The 20260-nt window shown below is 40.3% G+C and overlaps 1 protein-coding gene across 1 annotated transcript in view; it reads right to left on the reverse strand.

The window, feature by feature from the left end:
* The window catches only part of LOC136881293 (ribosome biogenesis protein WDR12 homolog), a 74281-nt gene that overhangs the window by 8780 nt on the left and 45241 nt on the right, over window positions 1-20260 (reverse strand). The window contains exon 8 of the mRNA XM_067154088.2: window positions 4825-4957. Coding sequence (XP_067010189.1) covers window positions 4825-4957 — 133 coding nt within the window. The remainder of the gene's footprint in view (window positions 1-4824; window positions 4958-20260) is intronic.

A 20260-nucleotide genomic window follows, 5' to 3' on the forward strand; every position in this document is an offset into this window, starting at 1 on the left:
GAAAAAAAAAAAAAAAAGTGACCTCTGTGTAGTTCACGATGCAGACGCCAGTCCACTTTCTGACATATTTTAATTTTGTCTTCATTAGTAAGGAATTTCACGACCATTTTCTATATCTATAACTAGGCTATCATAAGTCAAATATGCACCACACTAGTCAATTTCACACGATTATGTTCCTAATCCAGATATAGGCTACCATATCACAAGACAAATATTCGCTACACTTCACTGTACCACTCAACACAAAATAAATTCCTAACTTCTGAATGGATTGCAAAATACAAGTACAAATCAGCTCACTGTATTATTCAGCAAATGAAAAGAACATTTTCAAGGCTAGGAGAAATGTGATCGTACTGAGCGTTAATAGCGAAAATTCATGATGTGATAAGTGAGACATTTTTATATAGATTTAATACGATGAGACTCGGGACTTTAAATTTATGACATATTAAGCGGGAAAAGGTATTAATGTCGAACGCACTAAAGATGTTTCACTATATTTCAAGTTGCCTATGGGAATCGGAATATATATCATTCAGATAGTCATACGTATGTCTGGAGAAGACTTGGGGAGCTACTTCATCCGACAGCTGCACACCTGCTGCTTACAGATGCAGATCTGTTATGGTGTGGGCAGGCATAAGTCTTGCCGCAAAAACCAATCTCTTGATCATTCAAGGTCTGAGTGTCACATGTGTTTCCTCAGTGCGAAAACTTGGAGAAAATGCAGCTTTTCCTGTCATCTTTCATTCCAGCAACATACTCCAATATCATTTAATTTGTCAGTCATGAATCATTGCCCCAGAGGAGTGTGACCACGAGGTACCCGAGTTCTAAATTAAAGCCACAGGTACATACTACTCTATAGAATACAATGACCCACAACAAAACTGTGAATAGCACAAATCAAAATCTGTAAAATACCACAATCTATGTATAATAGAAATGATGATTTAGGATACTGACCGAGTCCGACCTCGTCTCTGTACCATCAGGCAGTTGAGGATCCACTGCCACTCAGTCGGTAGCCGGCACAATTCCTATCCTCATCGCAAGATGGCGGCTTCATTCATTTCATCCCTGACCTGGACACTGACTGGAAGACAGGTTTAGGTTTTCATTTGTACATATAAGCGCACCAGATTCTCCCTTCTTGTTGCTGATGGTATGTTGCATGGCATATTGAAGTTTTTCAGGGTTTGATCTGCATTGCCAATTTGAGGTAAGAGATAACTGTTTTTCTTCTGCATTGCTATCATATGGCGATGAAAATACATGATTTTGCCACTGAAATCGCTTGGCATTCTCTGGCAGAGAGATGTTCGCCTTCGCAGATACAATCCCTCTTGTGTCATGAAACTACGGTTCAAACCCCGGCTCACTTTCAAATCCAAATAGGTGATTCCTCCTTTAATTGCTATTTTGCGGGCTTTGCAATGTAGCATCTCATGCAAGATACTAAAGTCATCATTTTGCAACTCTGTAACATAATGAAGCAACTCTTATTCAAGCTCAGACCAGTTTTTGCCTTACGTGTTCATTTGGTGGTTTCTAATGCAGCTTTCTGTTTACGCCAGTAACGAACATTAAAGGTTATGAATTTCATGTTTTTGGTCCGTATTGAATAATATATAAGTAATAATAATAACAACGTAAACGTTTCCACCTTTTCAATACTAAAATATATTCACAAAATTATAAATTACAAGGTACTATTTTCGACCCATCTAGGGGTCATCATCAGCCGTAATGGAGCAAAGATTACTTTTGGCGAAATCCTAAGAAAATGTTATTTTAAAGAATAACAAGTGAAATGAGATGTTATTATGGTAATAGTTAATAATACAAGGAATATACATACTAAGAGGTTTTTAACAAAGAATAAAGTATAAATGGGGTGTTGTAAAAATTATAATCATGGAAATCAGTAAGTTCTTGCATTGAAATGACTTACTGATTTCCATGATTATAATTTTTACAACACCCCATTTATACTTTATTCTTTGTTAAAAACCTCTTAGTATGTATATTCCTTGTATTATTAACTATTACCATAATAACATCTCATTTCACTTGTTATTCTTTAAAATAACATTTTCTTAGGATTTCGCCAAAAGTAATCTTTGCTCCAATACGGCTGATGATGACCCCTAGATGGGTCGAAACTAGTACCGTGTAATTTATAATTTTGTGAATATATTTTAGTATTGAAAAGGTGGAAACGTTTACGTTGTTATTATTATTACTTATATATTAACGAACATTAAACTCAGTCACACTGAATTCTCGACCAGCAGCTCTGTTACTATGTTCTTTAGCATATTTTATCACTTTGAGTTTAAACCTAACCGTATAACCTACGTTTCTCCATAACTTGAAAATCGATCTGCACAAGAAAACTTAACTGAGAAATAACAATGAAACGTGAAGACATAATACGGGTACTTGTCGACAATACAACAGATGGACGATACCTAATACAGTAAAACCTCGTTAATTCGAAGTCGTTGGGACTAAAAAATCGGACTTCGAATTACATGATTTCGAATTAACCGCCAATTCGCAATTCAGAAGTACCAACCCTTGCCGCATTACAAAATATTCTATGGCCCGTTACTGCATGCAGTTAACCTTGATTCACAGTTTATACCCTTCAAATGCCATGAAAAAAGAACTATTTCCAAAATGTATCCAAGAAGGTGCATTTAGAGTATTCAAGTAATGCACTCAGATATCTCACTGGCAAACATAACCTCACGCAACGAAAGAAAAAAAAAAAAAAAAATAGCATGATTCAAAGATGAGGAGAAATCTATGCTGGCCCCCATGTGCAAGTGCTTTATTAATTGGATTACTATACTGTATGCATTTTAGATGCCTTGTATTTACAAAGGAAGTACCCGATGCTCTTAAAATCAAACTTTTCTATGACTCTATCCTTGTACGATTTCCCGCCATGGCACTTTTCTCGTACTTCAGAAATGTAAACACTTGCCGCGTCACAAATTATTCTAAGACTCATTAATACATGCAATCACCTTGATTCACAGTTTAAACCTTTCAAATGCCATGGAAAAAACTATTTCCGAAATGTATCCAACAAGGTGCATTTACAATGTTCAAATAATGCACTTGGATAAATCACTGACAAACATAACCTCACGCAACGAACGAAAAAAAATTGCACAATTCAAAGACGAGGATAAATTATGCCGGTCCCCCTGTGCAAATGCATTATTTTTTTGGATTTCTGTACTGTTTGCATTTTTAGATGCTTTGTACTGGCATGGAAAGTGCCCGACGCCCTTAAAACATTGTGGTTTATCGAACTTTCCTATGACGAGGGGATAAAGTTTCTCGCTTCCATCCCATGTGCATTGCAACGCAATACTATGACCCATTTAAAACCATAAGACCGGTTGGGCTTGCATTAAAATAAAGCAATGCAGTTTCACAGGCAATGACAATATTGTTCTGTGCCTACGAATTTATTATATGAGCTACCGTACGTTCTTTCGTCAACTGTCGGCATCGCCAGTGTTCGCAGATTCTGTTTTTCTGCACACTGCCTGTTGTGTGATATTATGGCGTTCCTTAAACGGTTGAATACAAAAGAATTCCTATTTCATTCTACTTAGCAATCATGAAGCGCACTATAGACTCACCGAAGTGAGTGTATGTGCGGAAAGCTACCCTTCCACGTTCCGGAACGCGCGTTCTATTATGACGTGGAGCGGATAAATTTCGAGTTGAAATTACTCTATAACATACTATTGTTTTAAAATGTAAAGGCAGTTTCGAATTAAAAGTCTGAATTTCAGTAATGGGACCGACATTGTACTTCGAATTACGATTTATCCGTATTTCGAATTAAACATTTAAATAACATGCAAAACAGTATCTCATGTTTCCGGGAACGAGAGCTTCTTCGAATTAGGCGGGATTTTCAATTAACCGATTTCGAATTATCGAGGTTCTACTGTACTGTGATCACCTGACTGCCTGGACAGGGAAACACTCCTAGTTCACGTGATCACCTCTGCCGGACAGGCAGCGATAAGCATATTGACAAAGATGGAAGAGTCAGAGGGATGGCTGAGTGTGACTAAATGGCTAGGAATGCAGCCTTGGGATGGGGGTTTGCGAGTTAGGTATTTTTGTTATAACAGTCTCAACCGTTCTGCAGGTAGAAAGAAATGCAGCTTTTTCTTGCACTGTCACGTACAAAGTCCCGCAACGGCAATTGGTACAGTCCCAATATTGAATGTAGGCATGTCCACGGAATACCCAAACTTTATTTAGTGTATGTACCATATGTATGTATGTCAATTTCAGAAATTAATGCGAGTTGTGTGCAGGGCTTTTTTCCTGCATTTCAAATGTTAAAAATGGGGTGCGAGATATACACAGTGGCAAGTTACATGCGAGCAAATACAGTATTTTTCCAGTATAAATTATGGTTTAATGCAGGTTTCTCTTCTTTTTTAAAATGTATCCCACTGCTTGTGCAAGAACCATAACTGCTCTTTACCTTTCCTCCATGTATAAACAAAATGCTATCAAACTTTGCCAATTTTTTTTAATCTTGTCAAAACTTCAGCAATGTTGAACAATGCTTGACAAGATTTTACAACTTGTAAAGTATTGGACTGAAAGAAAAATTTGATGGTGTACAACAGGCATTAGATAAAAACCTACAAAATGGGCCTAAAATCATGCAAGTTTAACATCCAGGTGCTCCCAATACTATTGCAATTTCAGATACAAGGGCAAGCATATGAAAATGTACAGAGTTCTTATATAGATTAACTTTTTTACCTTCTCCTGTCCCAAAGTTTTACTTCATTGTCGTGTCCTCCAGATATGAAGAGGTTCTCATCACCTCTTGACCAGTGTACAGATGTTACCAACTTCGTATGGTTTGTGAAGGTGGTTTGTACCTGCGAATATTCTGAAAAGCAAAACACATTGTATCTTAATTTTTCACTATAATAATGCATTGCAGTCACTGGAAAGGCTTGGTGCAGACCTTGGGGGTTCACTTCTTAATGGATATGCTTATCCTTACAAATACGATGCGTTCTGGTATTTTATACTCCCTGATCAAACTGACTGTGCGCAACCCATCATGCAACTATTCTGACACAACAGTCTGATTTTTAGGGTTACGTGACCCCACTTGTATCACCTGTGTTCTCTGACTATGGAGTCCAGCTCTCACGGTTCAACTTCATTAATGCTTATGTATATCAGCCATTGTCGGAACATAATAACTCAGCCAACAGTTTACAGAGAAACACTGAAACAAAAAGACCCCCAGCTCAAGACATTTTAACGATCACGATCTCACAGTTTTTAACCTTCATCGTGTTATTTAGGAGAGAACTTTTTAACTAACATTGTATTTTGTGTGTCCGATGTTTTTAATTCAGCCTTACTGAGGATGAACCAATGCCCGGTCGAAAGATGTCCAATGTCTGTGTAAAGTTTCATCTTAATTGGACGTAAAATAATATAGTATTGACTAAGAGGATATCAAAAATAATTTTGTACAATTTTTTAAGAAGAAAGCTGTCATGTTAGTTGATGTATCCACAAAGATGCACACAAAAGGCTGTCAGTTGGTACACTTATTTATTTCACCTTAACTTCACATAAACATACACATAACCCAGAGGTGCCAACCTTTGAAGTGGGTTTTCAGTAATCCCCCCCACCTCAGAAAATGTTTAAGTAAAATCCAAAATATCCTTCTACTTCTCGATAATGACACCCCCTTTTCCCTTCCCGACAGCAATGTACAGTATACTTTGGATTATCCAGGCGCGGATTATCCGGTTTACAGATTAACCGTGCACGTTTTCGCCTTATTAAAATGGCGAAATTGAAATTTAACACATTTGAATTTGACAGTTTAATTGAGGTTGAAGAAAAAGAAAGCGATGAAAGCATTTCTCATTCTGTGGCTCTACAGTGTATAGATACCCTGTTGGATTATATGGGACAAAGGGGGTTTGAATATTATTGCCCCACGCAAAATACGTCTCGAGGTAAGGAAACAGATGAACAACCAAAAGCAGAGACGCATTACAGACTTCTCCAGAGCACAATAATATGTGTGAGTTATCTCTATAAATGTATTATGGCCTACTTTATATGGCACTGTATTTAAAACATATTACTGAAGGGATTTTTCCCGCAATACACACATTCTTTTGGATTATCCATGCCATTCACCCCGGTCATTAGCCCGGATAATTGAGAGTTTACTGCATTCTAAATTATTTTGTATTACACAATGAAATTTGCACATTACCCGTTAGTTCTGTCAAGAAACATTCTTTGTACCTTATTTCGCACCCAGCAGCTGCTTTTCAGTGTGGATTTTCTTGAAGCATCTTTCTCCCCCTGTGATTACATTTTCGCCTTCTGGACCATAAGCGATTCCGGTGTAGATGTGCTTAATGTAGGCCTGAATTCCTATTTTTCCTATCAACACTGAAAACTCTTTCTGTGGGAGAGTTACAGTAAGGTACAGTTAGGGCTGCAAATACAATATTACTTAAGGTTTTACAGAGGAGAAGAACAGAGTAGAACTCCTTTTAATCACAATGAATTCCACAACACTCACGGGTAGCAAGAAGAAGTGGTGTTTGAAGTATTGCTGCCAACCCACAAGCGGTGAAACAAGGAGGGTTGAGCATTAATGCATGAAAGGATTCCTCTTTTCCCCGTAGAAAATTATTTTTTCGTGATATTGTTGCATTTTCATAATAATTTCCCCATTGAATGTAATGCCGTAATCGTGAGGTGAAATCCGTAATAATTACAAATAATCCGTAATGGTTGGCATGTCTGCATAACATCAACAGCTGTCACAAACAAAATACACACAACAACACACTGCCATTTTAACAATTGACTATCACAGCACTACCTTAAAACACAGTCGAAACAGTTGACTGCTGACAGCTACAGCATCTCGGTTCAACACAACACGTGGTTACAATCATAATTCCTATTAAACCGTAACTCCTACTAAACAATAACTCGTCTCTACCATCAAGACCACCTGCTCACATACGTGACTCGCAGGCTTCTAGAACGATACATTTTCTCGTAATTCTAGAGTGCTTAAGGCCCAGATGTAATGTACAGAATATTCCACAGAGTTCTTGTCTACCTAGTACCATTTTGGATATTACAATCTGTTACACAATACTGAAGTGGATTACACATCATCTACAGGTAATAATAAATTATATAATATTAATTACAGGTTCTTTGCCTACAGCAAATGTTTCGTGACATAACCTCACAAATAATGTGATTGTAAACTAATAATGATACTAATAAGTGGATGTACATTGCAAGTCATAATAATAATAATAATAATAAGAAGAAGAAGACGACGAAGAAGAAGAATTGTAAAATAATAATATTTCAAGCTTGATACTTGCATCATTTACCCATGGGTGAGAGAATATTGCTTTCAAGTTATATCGGTATATCACACTTGCGTCATAGTCTGTCCTCCTTTCAGCTTTGCTTGCTTTCTTCATTATATGTTCTCCAAATCTGTTGTTCAGATAAGTTATTTTTGATTTTATAATAGAATTGGGAGTAGCAACCCCCATCGTAACAATAGCCTAAAAATGAGTGATGTGTACTATCAATACCCCAACCTGGCAGGAGCTGGACAAGGGGAAATGAAAATGAGGATGAGTATATTTCTTTTGTATGGGGTATTATCCTGCAATTTACACAGTTAAGTGTAAGATAGGGCCACGAACCCTAACTCTGCCACTGCTACGGTCAAAACTAAAAGAAATAAAATTTGGTGAAATACCCTAATGATTTGTGCACCAGAAAATAGGATATTGTAATGGTTATAGCGTCCGACATGCCAACTTAATATCAACCGAGCTCGTCATCGTATCGGCCTCATCCCCCTTACACTCGACCGCGCCAATCACGAGCAACACTTAAGTGCTGGGCGGGCCCTTCTCTCTTCTGTCTGTGGTCGCGCCGCATGGGACGACGGAAATTACTCGACTATTAATCTGGAGTCTTCCATCTCGCGAGGTTCCTGGATTCATTGAGCATCCAGACTGTTCTAGAAGGGCTGGCGCAGGTATATAAGATCAGTTACTTGCTTGCAGTCAGTTAGTGAGTGAGGAGTGAGAATGAGATTGAGTTTGCAGCCTGATGGAGTATCTGCCTGTTGGAGCCAAGGTCTCGTTCCTGTTTCCCTGACGTCGTGTGTGAGAGTCCCTTGGGGCCGGCTGCTGAAGAAGAACCTTGGGTGTTCTGGAGCAGCACGAAGGGAGCACTGGGTGACGACATGTGCAGACTGCGAACGGAGTTCTACGGACTGAGTGCAGCGGATAATATCCCGACCTGTGTGAATTGCCGTGATTATCGCACTAGCGTGCTACAGTGCGGACTGACGGTGAAGGAGTGATCGTGTAGCTGTGCGACGTGGAACCTCGTGTGTGAATGTAGAACTGTGTAGCATGAGAACATGAGAAACTAAGGGAGAGAGCGCGAACTGTGTGTGTGTGTGTTATGAGCAAACGTTGTGTGTAGTCTTGTGTAGTTTAGTGCGTAGCTAGTAAATCTTAGAAATAGGACGCTACCAGGTTCTGTATTCATTTATTTATTTATTTATTTACCCAGCCAACACGCTACAATATGAAATCTTGATTATTACTGATCAGGAAGTTCTTTAACAAGCCTACTGTTTTTTCTGCACTTCAAGACCAATATCCATTTCATATAATTTGTGTGGAAATCTATCACTTCCTGTTGATGACATTTATAACGCAGCTATTATTAACTATAAGAACTGTCGTTTCACAATTCTACAAATATGTTAGATTGAGCCTATCCTTATAGGTGATATATTTATCACAGCAAGTGCCAAAATTAAGAACCTGCGACGAGAATGTTGATGTTCCATAACAAGTAACAAAGGTAGGGGCTGACTGGAAGAATGGGCATCAATTGAGGAGTATGTTGATAAAAAATATCATTATGATGGAAGCAGTGAAAATACCAGACGTTGTAGAAGGAATTTTGCAACAAGATGGGCAAGGTTGATAATCATAAAATTCTAATTTACCAATTGGATGTGTCTTAAGGAGCTGTTAAATGCTCTAGAAATGACAAAATATTTTGTTATGAACCGCGATGAGTTTTCGTGGCACTATCAAAGGATTATATCACGATTTCTGGTTGTAATAAACACTCGTCCGGTGTAGGTGTTTCTATTTAATACCAATGGGAGATCCGCACGTCTAAGTGTGAGATGATAATGAGGTAGAGTAACGGTGAAACCATGTGTCAGCACATAGCCTACTCATGTCAAATAACACCAAGGTGTCTATTCAAGCTTAATGCCTCTATCCAACAAGTGAATCACTTCAATGTTTTACGTCTTTTTGTAGGGTCCGACAAAACATATAAACAAAACTACACATTTAATAATAATACAGTAAAACCTCGTTAAGATGTTTCTGCAGGGGACAAGGAGTGAGAAAATGAACTACGGAATGTACCGGTACTAATAAAAACTATCCAACAGGGATATGGAAACAATAGATACATTTTTTTCCGACATGATAGCATTTTACATTGTGTATCCATGGGTACAATGAAAACTACTGTATTTACTCATGTATTAGACCCCTGGCCTTTTGAGACGAAGAAAATGAAAAAAAAAATCTTGCCTATAAGACCCCCCAACATAATTTGTCAGAGAACAATGATGATTCCGCTTCGAAGCGGGTACAAGTCTTATTGCAGCTCTGATGACATCAGAGAAATTTGTGAATAGTTTCGTCCGTACGACCTATGCAATGAAAAACTCGTCGAATCCATGCGGTACATCTGTGTTTCGTAGTTAAGAAATGTTCGCCTCTGTAGCGTAGGTCTACTGCAGATCTGATGACGTCGCACAAACAGATGAATAGGCCTAGCTTTGTGTCCAACCCGCGCATTGCAAGCATGCATCAGTCATGCTATATGTCTGTGTTTTGTAGTTAATAATGTCCACCAGCGTAATGGTTAGCACAATTAGTTGCTGTTTTCCGGGGTCTGACTTCGATTCTCGGTACCATACTGCCAGATATTTACGAATGGCAGGAAGGGTGATATGCGGTAAAAGCGGTACATGTAACTCCCCTCCACTGGGGGTGTGTCTAAAAACAGCTATACCACCTCGGGATGAGGAAACGAGTTTACTTTAGTCGAGAAATATTCTTGGTTGTTGCTATTTATTACAGCAGGCAAGATCATTTACAAAGTGGCCTTTAATATTCCATAACTTGGGCCAATATAGGTACATATTTGGAGAGAAGTAAGTTTAAACCTGATAAAAGCTATCCAATTGAAGCGATTGTTTTACTCACCAACGTACCTAACAAATAATAATTTTATGTCCCCACATACTTTAAACGATTTTCGGAGATGCCAAACAAAACATACTAGGGTATGCGTTAATAAAAAGAGACAACGAACATACAAAATTAAACATTATGATAACTAAATGCATTACCGCCACACCTGTAGATATCCATAAATGCGGTATATTTTCCTGTCATTTATTTTTTTTTTTTTTTCCGTTGAACTTTTGGCACTATCAGGGCAATAATATACCTAACCTAAACAATGTGGTCTCTCTTGTCTCATTTACAGATGTTTAGGTAAATCGTGTTATGATAAATGTAGAGAACAAGGAGGAAATATACTTAAAAATAAGGGTCTGGCTTTCAACAGTCGCAGTTATCAAAAGAATGGTTCTAGTCACTATGCATTACATTCGGAAATACAACTCGTAACATACGCTAGTTATCAGCTGGTGGTTTAGCACGCTTTCAACAACATGGCCTTATTCAGGAGTGGCTTCTGCTATACATACACTGCATTTATTACCATAATGTTTAATTTTGTACATTTATTGTCTCACATTTTTCATTAACACATACCCTACTATGTTTTGTTTGGCGTCTCCAAATGTCGTCGAAAGTAAGTGGGGACATAAAAAAAATCAATATTATTATTATTATTGTTACGGAGATTTCCGTGGTAGGTAGAGGTGAAAGAAGGTGCGGGTGTGAATAGGTCTCCAACTACGGAATTAAAGTTAATGTAAAATTTAACAAGGTTATATTTTCTTTCCAAAATTCAGAAATAACAAGAATGGCAGGTACGGAGTAGCAAGGCAACAAAGTACAATTACAGTATTTACAGGATTTGGGCTTCGAGCCCTGAAAACACAATTCTTGAGCAACTAGCCCAACTTTACGATATACAAATTTCAACAACGGGGCAGAAGACCCCAATCAAACCCTGGAGCACTTGCTCCAAATTACACAGTAAAGCCTCCTCGAGGCATACAACACTCAGTTTTCAAAAAAAAAACTACTCGCTCTCAACTTTAAGCCTCTCCCAGGCCACACCAAACTCCACCTTCAAGCTGTCCTCAACGGACATAAGCCCAGGGGTAAAATACCCAATCTACTGAGGCCTATTAAGTGAGAAAAGGTTAATTATATGGCCTCTAAAATACCAACTTGAAAGGAGGCTCTCCGCACTCCTAATACACTTTATTTAAAACCTACTTGGCACTAGGCCGTTAATGCAAGGGCTAATCCCATACTACAGAGGTGACTTCAGAAAAGAACAATTTACATTATATTAACGAAGAATAGGTTGAGAAAAATAAGTTCACCTCAAAACAATATGATTGGGAGCTCGAGAGGGTTAAGCACTCTCTATCCCGATATGCAGTTTAAAAGATGAAATAGATACAAGTTTCTTTACATTTTAAGGAAGGTTACATAATGGAAAAAGCTTCGGACCCGCCCCGAGAGTTAAACTGCTGAACTAGCAAAGAAAGAAGTTATTAATTGGCCATTACCTTGTTGTTGACCGCTGCCGAAGAAAGAGGCGCTTCCCGCCCCCTGCTATGTACTTTACACACTGAAAGATGGAACAGAAGTGGCGCAGAGACCCTAAAATCAGCAGTTTATATACCCTCGCGGAAGGTTCTAGGCGTTAGGGGAATGAGAACACCCGCCCACAATCACTTTATTGGAGAATAAAGAGAAACCCCTACACAAGATGAAGAAGAAACACATTATTGGTGGAAAATTAATTTCAGAAATTCGGGATTGGCTAGATTTAAAACAAGGGGAAAGAAAGGGGTAATATTGCCAACTTAACCAATGACTGAAAGAAATTTAACAAAGAACAAACTTTTGAAATAAAATTTTCTCCAAAGAACAGTTCTTTTTCTTCGCACTAGGGTGCACTATTGTAGTTCTTCAGTAGTGTCCTCTAGAAGAGAAAGTTCACACTTCTTACTTCAAGCAAAACAAAAACACATCAAAAATGACACAGTTCTAAAACTCCAAAATTTACAGGTAGTGACATCTTCTGAGAAAGTAGAAAATTAATACCGTCAATAAAGTTCAGACTTCCTCCAGCAGAGGAGTTTCAACTGGCGCACATTTTAAATTAGCGGCGTGGAGGTGTACCGCCCGGTACAGACCTCCCCCCCCAAAAGTTCCTCCAGGGGTGACACATGAAATTTGTTTGAAAACTAGGTCCAAGTTTTGATGTAGACTAAGTTGAATGGCCAGATCGGCCGTTGCCGCTTGCGTCCAGGAGAGGCCGCTCGGACCCCTCAAGTACCCTGAGATACCGCTCGCCCGCACCATGAGGGGAGCAGTGGTGTTGAAACACGCCGCGCCCGCGGTGAAGATATACAGGCTGCGGGCAAGTAGCAGGTCGTGCGCCGCACATCAGCCTTGGCCGGGAGGAGAGCTCCGGCTCGCCGTGCACATGTCGTCCTCGCTGGGGTCGAGGGGGCCCATCCTCAAACCCAGTCGCGGCACAGCGCCGCGCGGCTGCGGGGGCACTGAAACATTAAAGCTAGGCGGCAGAATATTGTTGGACCATCATCTTTTTGAGGGCACAGACTTTGTGGAGAAGTTGAGGGGCCAGCGGCGTGCAGATATCCATGGCATTTAATATAAGCAAGCCACAGTGTGTATAGCAGGAGACGGGAGCATGGTAATGGCCGTGGTAAGGACAGAATGGCAGTTTAACCGTGCGGGAGGGGTTTACAAAAACTTACATATGAAACAAAGTATTATAGAAGGGGCAGAATGCCTTAAAAGTGAAAACTCAAAAAAATATAACCTTCATATTCCTTTCAAATTATATGAAGCAAGTTAACACAAAATTTACACTGGTTTCACCTGTGACAGGTGAACCCTAAATATCCTCTCGGTGGCTGGATTACTTAATAACAACGTAACCGGCGTAAGGAAATCAAGAATGACACACGGCCCCTGGAATCTGGGGGCAAGCTTGCCCGCGGGAACAAAGTTCTTGACCATTACTTGGTCACCTACCTTCAAAGGGGTGGGTCTCCGTCCACGATCATACCTTTCCCTAACCTTTTCATGAGAGACTTTAAGATTGGCTTTAGCCTTCTTCCAAAGATCTTTGATGTTGTCCGGATCTATTGTCTCGGGTAGAATGTCACTCAGAGACCAGAGGTTAGAGAGCGGCGTGTTGGGAACAAACTTGAACATCAAAGAGGCTGGAGTAAACTTATGTGATTCATGAACCGCCGAATTCAAAGCAAAAGCTAACCAATGCAAGGACGTGTCCCACCTGGAATGATCTTCATGATGATAGGCAATAAGCGCGGACCTGAGATTACGGTTAACCCGTTCAGCCAGAGATGGTTGAGGGTAATAAGCAGAAGTAGTTACATGAGAGATAGACAAGTCAAAACAGAATTTACAAAAAAGGTTTGATGTGAACGCCTTAGCATTATCAGACACAACATATTGGCACGGACCAAAAGAAGCAAAAATAGAATTTAGGCAAGTAATGGTGGACTGAGCGGTAGCCAGCTTAGTCGGAAATAACCAGGAAAATCTTGTAAAACCATCTACGCACACAAAGATGAACTTGTTAGCATTTCCCTTTGACTGGGGGAAGGGCCCTACATAATCAATATACAGGCGTTCCATGGGGCGCGACGCTTGATGCGAAGACAGAAGGCCTACCTTGGTGGACATAGTGGGTTTACTAAGCAAACAGGATTTGCAAGCCTTCACTAGTTCACGGATTTCACCGTCCATACCCTTCCAGATGAACCTTTCACGAATCTTTTCACGAGTTTTAAAGATTCCAAGATGCCCCCCTAATGGGGTCTCATGATAGTACTTGAAGATCATAGGTACAAGAACAGCTGGAACGACAACTTTCATCATCTTATCATGCCTCGAAGGGCAACATAAAACACCATTCCTCAGAACATAAGGGACAACGTGTTCCCCAGAAGAAAGGGTTTCCATTATCGGAGCCAGCGTCGGATCTTCACGTTGGTATTTCTCGATATCCCTAAAAAGCATGGGGGCATCTGTTAAGATGGCATTAACATCAGATAACATGGACTCGGGAGGAGATGAACTATCGACCGGTTCATGGTTCTCAATGTCGTTGGAAAACATACGGCTGAGTCCATCAGCGACAACATTTTCGGTACCTCGGATATGCCTGACATCGAATTGGAAGACAGAAATACGGATAGCCCAACGGGCTATACGACCAGTACGACGCGGCCTACCTAAGACCCAGCTTAAGGCTTGATTATCTGTCTCCAGGTCGAATTTGACATGTTCCAGATAGAGACGGAACTTCTCTAAGGCGAATAAGACTGCCAAACCTTCGAGCTCATATATGGAGTATTTTGCTTCTTGAGCCGACAGAGTCCTAGATGCATAGGCGATGGGTCGCCTCCCTAGTTCAGTCTCTTGAAGAAGGACTGCAGCTACTGCTGACGACGATGCGTCCGTTTGGACGATGAATTTCTTTGAGAAATCAGGCATAGCAAGGACAGGGGCATTACAGAGAGCTAATTTCAGATCTTCAAAAGCGGCTTGTTGAGAAGGACCCCACTCGAATTTGATGCCTTTCCTACGAAGAAGGTTCAAGGGCGCCGCTCTATTAGCGAAGTTAGGAATAAACTTCCTGAAGAAATTCACCATACCAATGAACCTGGCGATACCTTTAATGTCCTTGGGAGGTTTAAAATCACGGATGGCCTGTGTTCTAGAATGATCGACTGCTACACCATCAGGTGACACAATATGCCCTAGGAATGACATAGAGGGCTTAGCAAAGGCGACCTTGGACAACTTGACAGTTAACCCAGCCTTACGAAGGCGATCGAGAACTTCTCGCAGATGATCTAGATGTTCTTCAAAAGTTTCCGAAAATACGACGACATCATCCAAGTAGTGATATAAGTACTCAAATTTGATGTCGGAGAAGACCCTATCTAGTAGCCTAGTGAGTACAGCTGCTCCCGTGGGGAGCCCGAAAGGCACGCGGTTGTATTCATACAAATTCCAATCCGTGGCAAACGCAGTAAGATGTTTAGACTCTTCGGCAAGGGGAATTTGATTATAGGCCTGATTCAAGTCCAAGATAGTAAAGAACTTGGCCTTACGAAACCATGAAAAACAAGAATGAAGATCAGGAAGGGGCACAGATTGCAACACCACCTTCCGATTGAGAGCCCTATAATCAATGACAGGCCTGAAGCCTCCTTGGGGTTTCGGGACTAGAAAGATAGGTGACGAATACGCCGACTTAGAGGGCCTAATAATACCGTCCTTCAACATCTGATCGATGATTTCTTTCAGAGCCTTCATTTTAGGTGGAGATAGCCTATAAGGTGGAAAACGGACAGGAATTGAATCCGTGACCTCAATTTTGTATTCAATAAGGTCAGTAACACCAAGAGTATCAGAGAACACCTCTGGAAATGACTGACATAATTTACGAATACTATCAGCCTGCTCCTCAGGTAGATGTCTAAGGTCTAACAACATCTCATCCTGGGTAGGCGAAATAGATGAGCATGATACAGAATTACACTTTAACAAGGGAATTTTACAATTGAACGCAAATTTGAATGTGCACGACTTACTCTGAAGATCGAGCACAAGACCAGTGTGAGAAATAAAGTCCGCTCCCAGTATGATGGGGCAAGACAAATGCTTAGCCACAAACAGTTTGGTTTTCCATGTAAATTTAAAAATACGAATTTTGACCTGTATGGAACCTAGAATTTCTAATGGAGATGAATTAGCCGAAACATATTGAACAGGAGATGAGACATAGTCAGGTAGTTTACAAACAGATTTCAATTTAGAATACCATTCAGCCGAAATAATCGAACAAACACTGCCTGAATCTAAGAGAGCTGTTACAGGTTCATTATTTAACTCAATCTTAAGAAAAGGAACCGGTGCGGGGGTATCCGCCGCAATCCTAAGACACTCCTTGGGGTATTCAAGGGATGGATTTGAAGATTGAAATTTCCCTGATTTTTCGCTCTGTTTACCCGGGGCTGAGTCTCGGGAAGATGGATTAATCGACTCAGCCGAAGGCACTAGTCACTTTATATTGTCGTTGGAAGTTGCACCAGAAGTTGAGCAGGAGGGGGTGCTATTCGAATTGGGACAATTCTTGGCGATATGTGAGAAGGCCCCACATTTAAAACAGCCTTGTGATGAACCAGCTCCATTCCTTGTCACACTAGATTTGAGCAATGGGCACTTGTTCCGAAGGTGGTCGGGCGACCCGCAAGCATAGCATTTACGGGGTGTGATTGGTCGGCGAGGTGGAGGCCGATTATTACTAAAAGAAGGCGGGGGTTCTTTCGCGACACGCAATGAATCGGCGTATCTAACTCCATCCGCTGAGACGGCCAATGCTTCAAGTTCAGAGAAGGTTTGTGGGCACGCCGCGAAACACAAATATGATCTATAAGATGGTGAAATACCTTCCACAATGGCTTGTACAATCTGATCCTCAGGGAAGTGAAGAGCAAACACCCTAGTATAAAACTTAATGTCCTGTATGAAATCAGCCAAGTTTTCATCCAAGCGTTGTACACGGTAATAGTACTTCTGAATCAGAGATGACCTCGCGCGAGCAGGAATAAAATTTGCAAGCAAATGTGCATGAAAATCTTCAATAGATGACTGTTCGGCTATGGCTCTTACTATTTTGTCTGAGAGAATACCAGTTGCATAAGGATAAATTATTTGCAAAATTTGACACGGAGAAAGAGAAAAAACAAGGGCATGATCCTGAAATTCAACTAAAAATCTTAAAAATGAAATTACTTCACTGGTGGTATTAACTGAAAACTTAGAGATACCCCTGAGCAACATTGCCAATGGATGGGGCAAACTACTGAACCCAGGTGACATAGTCGGTAAAGGTTTAAGTGGCAAAGAAGTTAATTCAGAACGTACATTAGTCAATGAGTTACGACGTTCAGACTCGTTGTCTAATGGGGCAGAGATAGTTTGAGCAGCAACGGTTATCCTATTGACTTCTCCCTTAGGAGGCTCTTCCTCGCTCCCAGCATTCATCGTGGCGGGTTGATCAGTTTTGGGAGGAACTTCCCCAGTTAACAATTGAGTGACCTTGCTAGATAATTCAGAAATATTTTCAAGCAGCGTACTAGCTTCCTTCTTCTGAACGTCATTCAACTTTAGAGACAACAGATCGTTAACTCTATTTGAAAAATGAAACAGCCTAGCTTGCACACGCTTAATTTGATTAGGAGAAGGATCATTTTCATAAAAAAAACTAACTACAGAAGCTAGCCCCGTAATATTCTCGACGATCGTGGAAAGAGAGTCGTCAATTTCTTTCTCTCCCAAAGTGGGGATGGAAATGGGCAAATCAAGGGACTCTCTAAGCTTGTTTGTGTCTACTGCAACCGTGCCTCCAGATTGCACATTTCTAATAGTTAATTCATAGATTAACTCCTCCTTGCGCAAATACCCAAGATGGAGAACGTCGCGAGGGCCGGGCATGATGACAGAACAATTTTGAAACAGGAAAAATCAAAATTTCCAGCAACTGAGAAAATCGTTAGAGTTCGGAACAAAACGAGGTTTAGCCGTCAAAAAGGGGCTAAATTGAGACCCATTCAACCACGCTCTGGTACCACTTGTTACGGAGATTTCCGTGGTAGGTAGAGGTGAAAGAAGGTGCGGGTGTGAATAGGTCTCCAACTACGGAATTAAAGTTAATGTAAAATTTAACAAGGTTATATTTTCTTTCCAAAATTCAGAAATAACAAGAATGGCAGGTACGGAGTAGCAAGGCAACAAAGTACAATTACAGTATTTACAGGATTTGGGCTTCGAGCCCTGAAAACACAATTCTTGAGCAACTAGCCCAACTTTACGATATACAAATTTCAACAACGGGGCAGAAGACCCCAATCAAACCCTGGAGCACTTGCTCCAAATTACACAGTAAAGCCTCCTCGAGGCATACAACACTCAGTTTTCAAAAAAAAAACTACTCGCTCTCAACTTTAAGCCTCTCCCAGGCCACACCAAACTCCACCTTCAAGCTGTCCTCAACGGACATAAGCCCAGGGGTAAAATACCCAATCTACTGAGGCCTATTAAGTGAGAAAAGGTTAATTATATGGCCTCTAAAATACCAACTTGAAAGGAGGCTCTCCGCACTCCTAATACACTTTATTTAAAACCTACTTGGCACTAGGCCGTTAATGCAAGGGCTAATCCCATACTACAGAGGTGACTTCAGAAAAGAACAATTTACATTATATTAACGAAGAATAGGTTGAGAAAAATAAGTTCACCTCAAAACAATATGATTGGGAGCTCGAGAGGGTTAAGCACTCTCTATCCCGATATGCAGTTTAAAAGATGAAATAGATACAAGTTTCTTTACATTTTAAGGAAGGTTACATAATGGAAAAAGCTTCGGACCCGCCCCGAGAGTTAAACTGCTGAACTAGCAAAGAAAGAAGTTATTAATTGGCCATTACCTTGTTGTTGACCGCTGCCGAAAAAAGAGGCGCTTCCCGCCCCCTGCTATGTACTTTACACACTGAAAGATGGAACAGAAGTGGCGCAGAGACCCTAAAATCAGCAGTTTATATACCCTCGCGGAAGGTTCTAGGCGTTAGGGGAATGAGAACACCCGCCCACAATCACTTTATTGGAGAATAAAGAGAAACCCCTACACAAGATGAAGAAGAAACACATTATTGGTGGAAAATTAATTTCAGAAATTCGGGATTGGCTAGATTTAAAACAAGGGGAAAGAAAGGGGTAATATTGCCAACTTAACCAATGACTGAAAGAAATTTAACAAAGAACAAACTTTTGAAATAAAATTTTCTCCAAAGAACAGTTCTTTTTCTTCGCACTAGGGTGCACTATTGTAGTTCTTCAGTAGCGTCCTCTAGAAGAGAAAGTTCACACTTCTTACTTCAAGCAAAACAAAAACACATCAAAAATGACACAGTTCTAAAACTCCAAAATTTACAGGTAGTGACATCTTCTGAGAAAGTAGAAAATTAATACCGTCAATAAAGTTCAGACTTCCTCCAGCAGAGGAGTTTCAACTGGCGCACATTTTAAATTAGCGGCGTGGAGGTGTACCGCCCGGTACAATTATTATTATTTGTTAGGTACGTTGGTGAGTCAAACAATTTATTGTGATTGGATATTTTTTATCATGTTTTAAACCTAGTTCTGTCTCAAAAAACCCTATATTGGCCCCAGTTACAAGACATTAAATGATCACTTTGTTAATGATGTTGCCTGCCTATAATAATAGGCCTAGCAACAACCGTGAATATTTCTTAACTAAAGTAAACTCGTTTCCTCATCCTGACGTGGTGCAGCTCTTTTTTAGAAGGGAGTTGCTTGTACCATTTTTACTGCAAATCAACCTTCCTGCCATTCATAAATCTCTGGCAATACGGTACCGGGAATCGAACTCAGGCTCCCGAGAATGGCAGCTAATTTGTGCTAACCATTACGCTGGCAGACATTCTTATCTACAAAACACAAGACATATATACAGGACTGATGCATGCTTGCAATGTGCGGGTCGGACATGAAACTATTCACATATATGTGCGACATTATCAGAGCTGCAGTAGCCCTACACTATGAAGGCGGATATTTCTTAACTGTGAAAAACAGATGTACCACATGATTTCAATGCGTGTTTTCATTGTATGGATCGTACGGACAAAATTATTCACAAATTCGTGTGATGTCATCAGAGCTGCATAAGGCTTGTACCCACTTCGAAGCGGAATAATCGTTCTTCTCTAATGAATTACGTTGGGGGATCTTGTATGCAAGAT

This window comes from Anabrus simplex, chromosome 9 (assembly GCF_040414725.1).
Source record: "Anabrus simplex isolate iqAnaSimp1 chromosome 9, ASM4041472v1, whole genome shotgun sequence".
Classification (NCBI taxonomy): domain Eukaryota; kingdom Metazoa; phylum Arthropoda; class Insecta; order Orthoptera; family Tettigoniidae; genus Anabrus; species Anabrus simplex.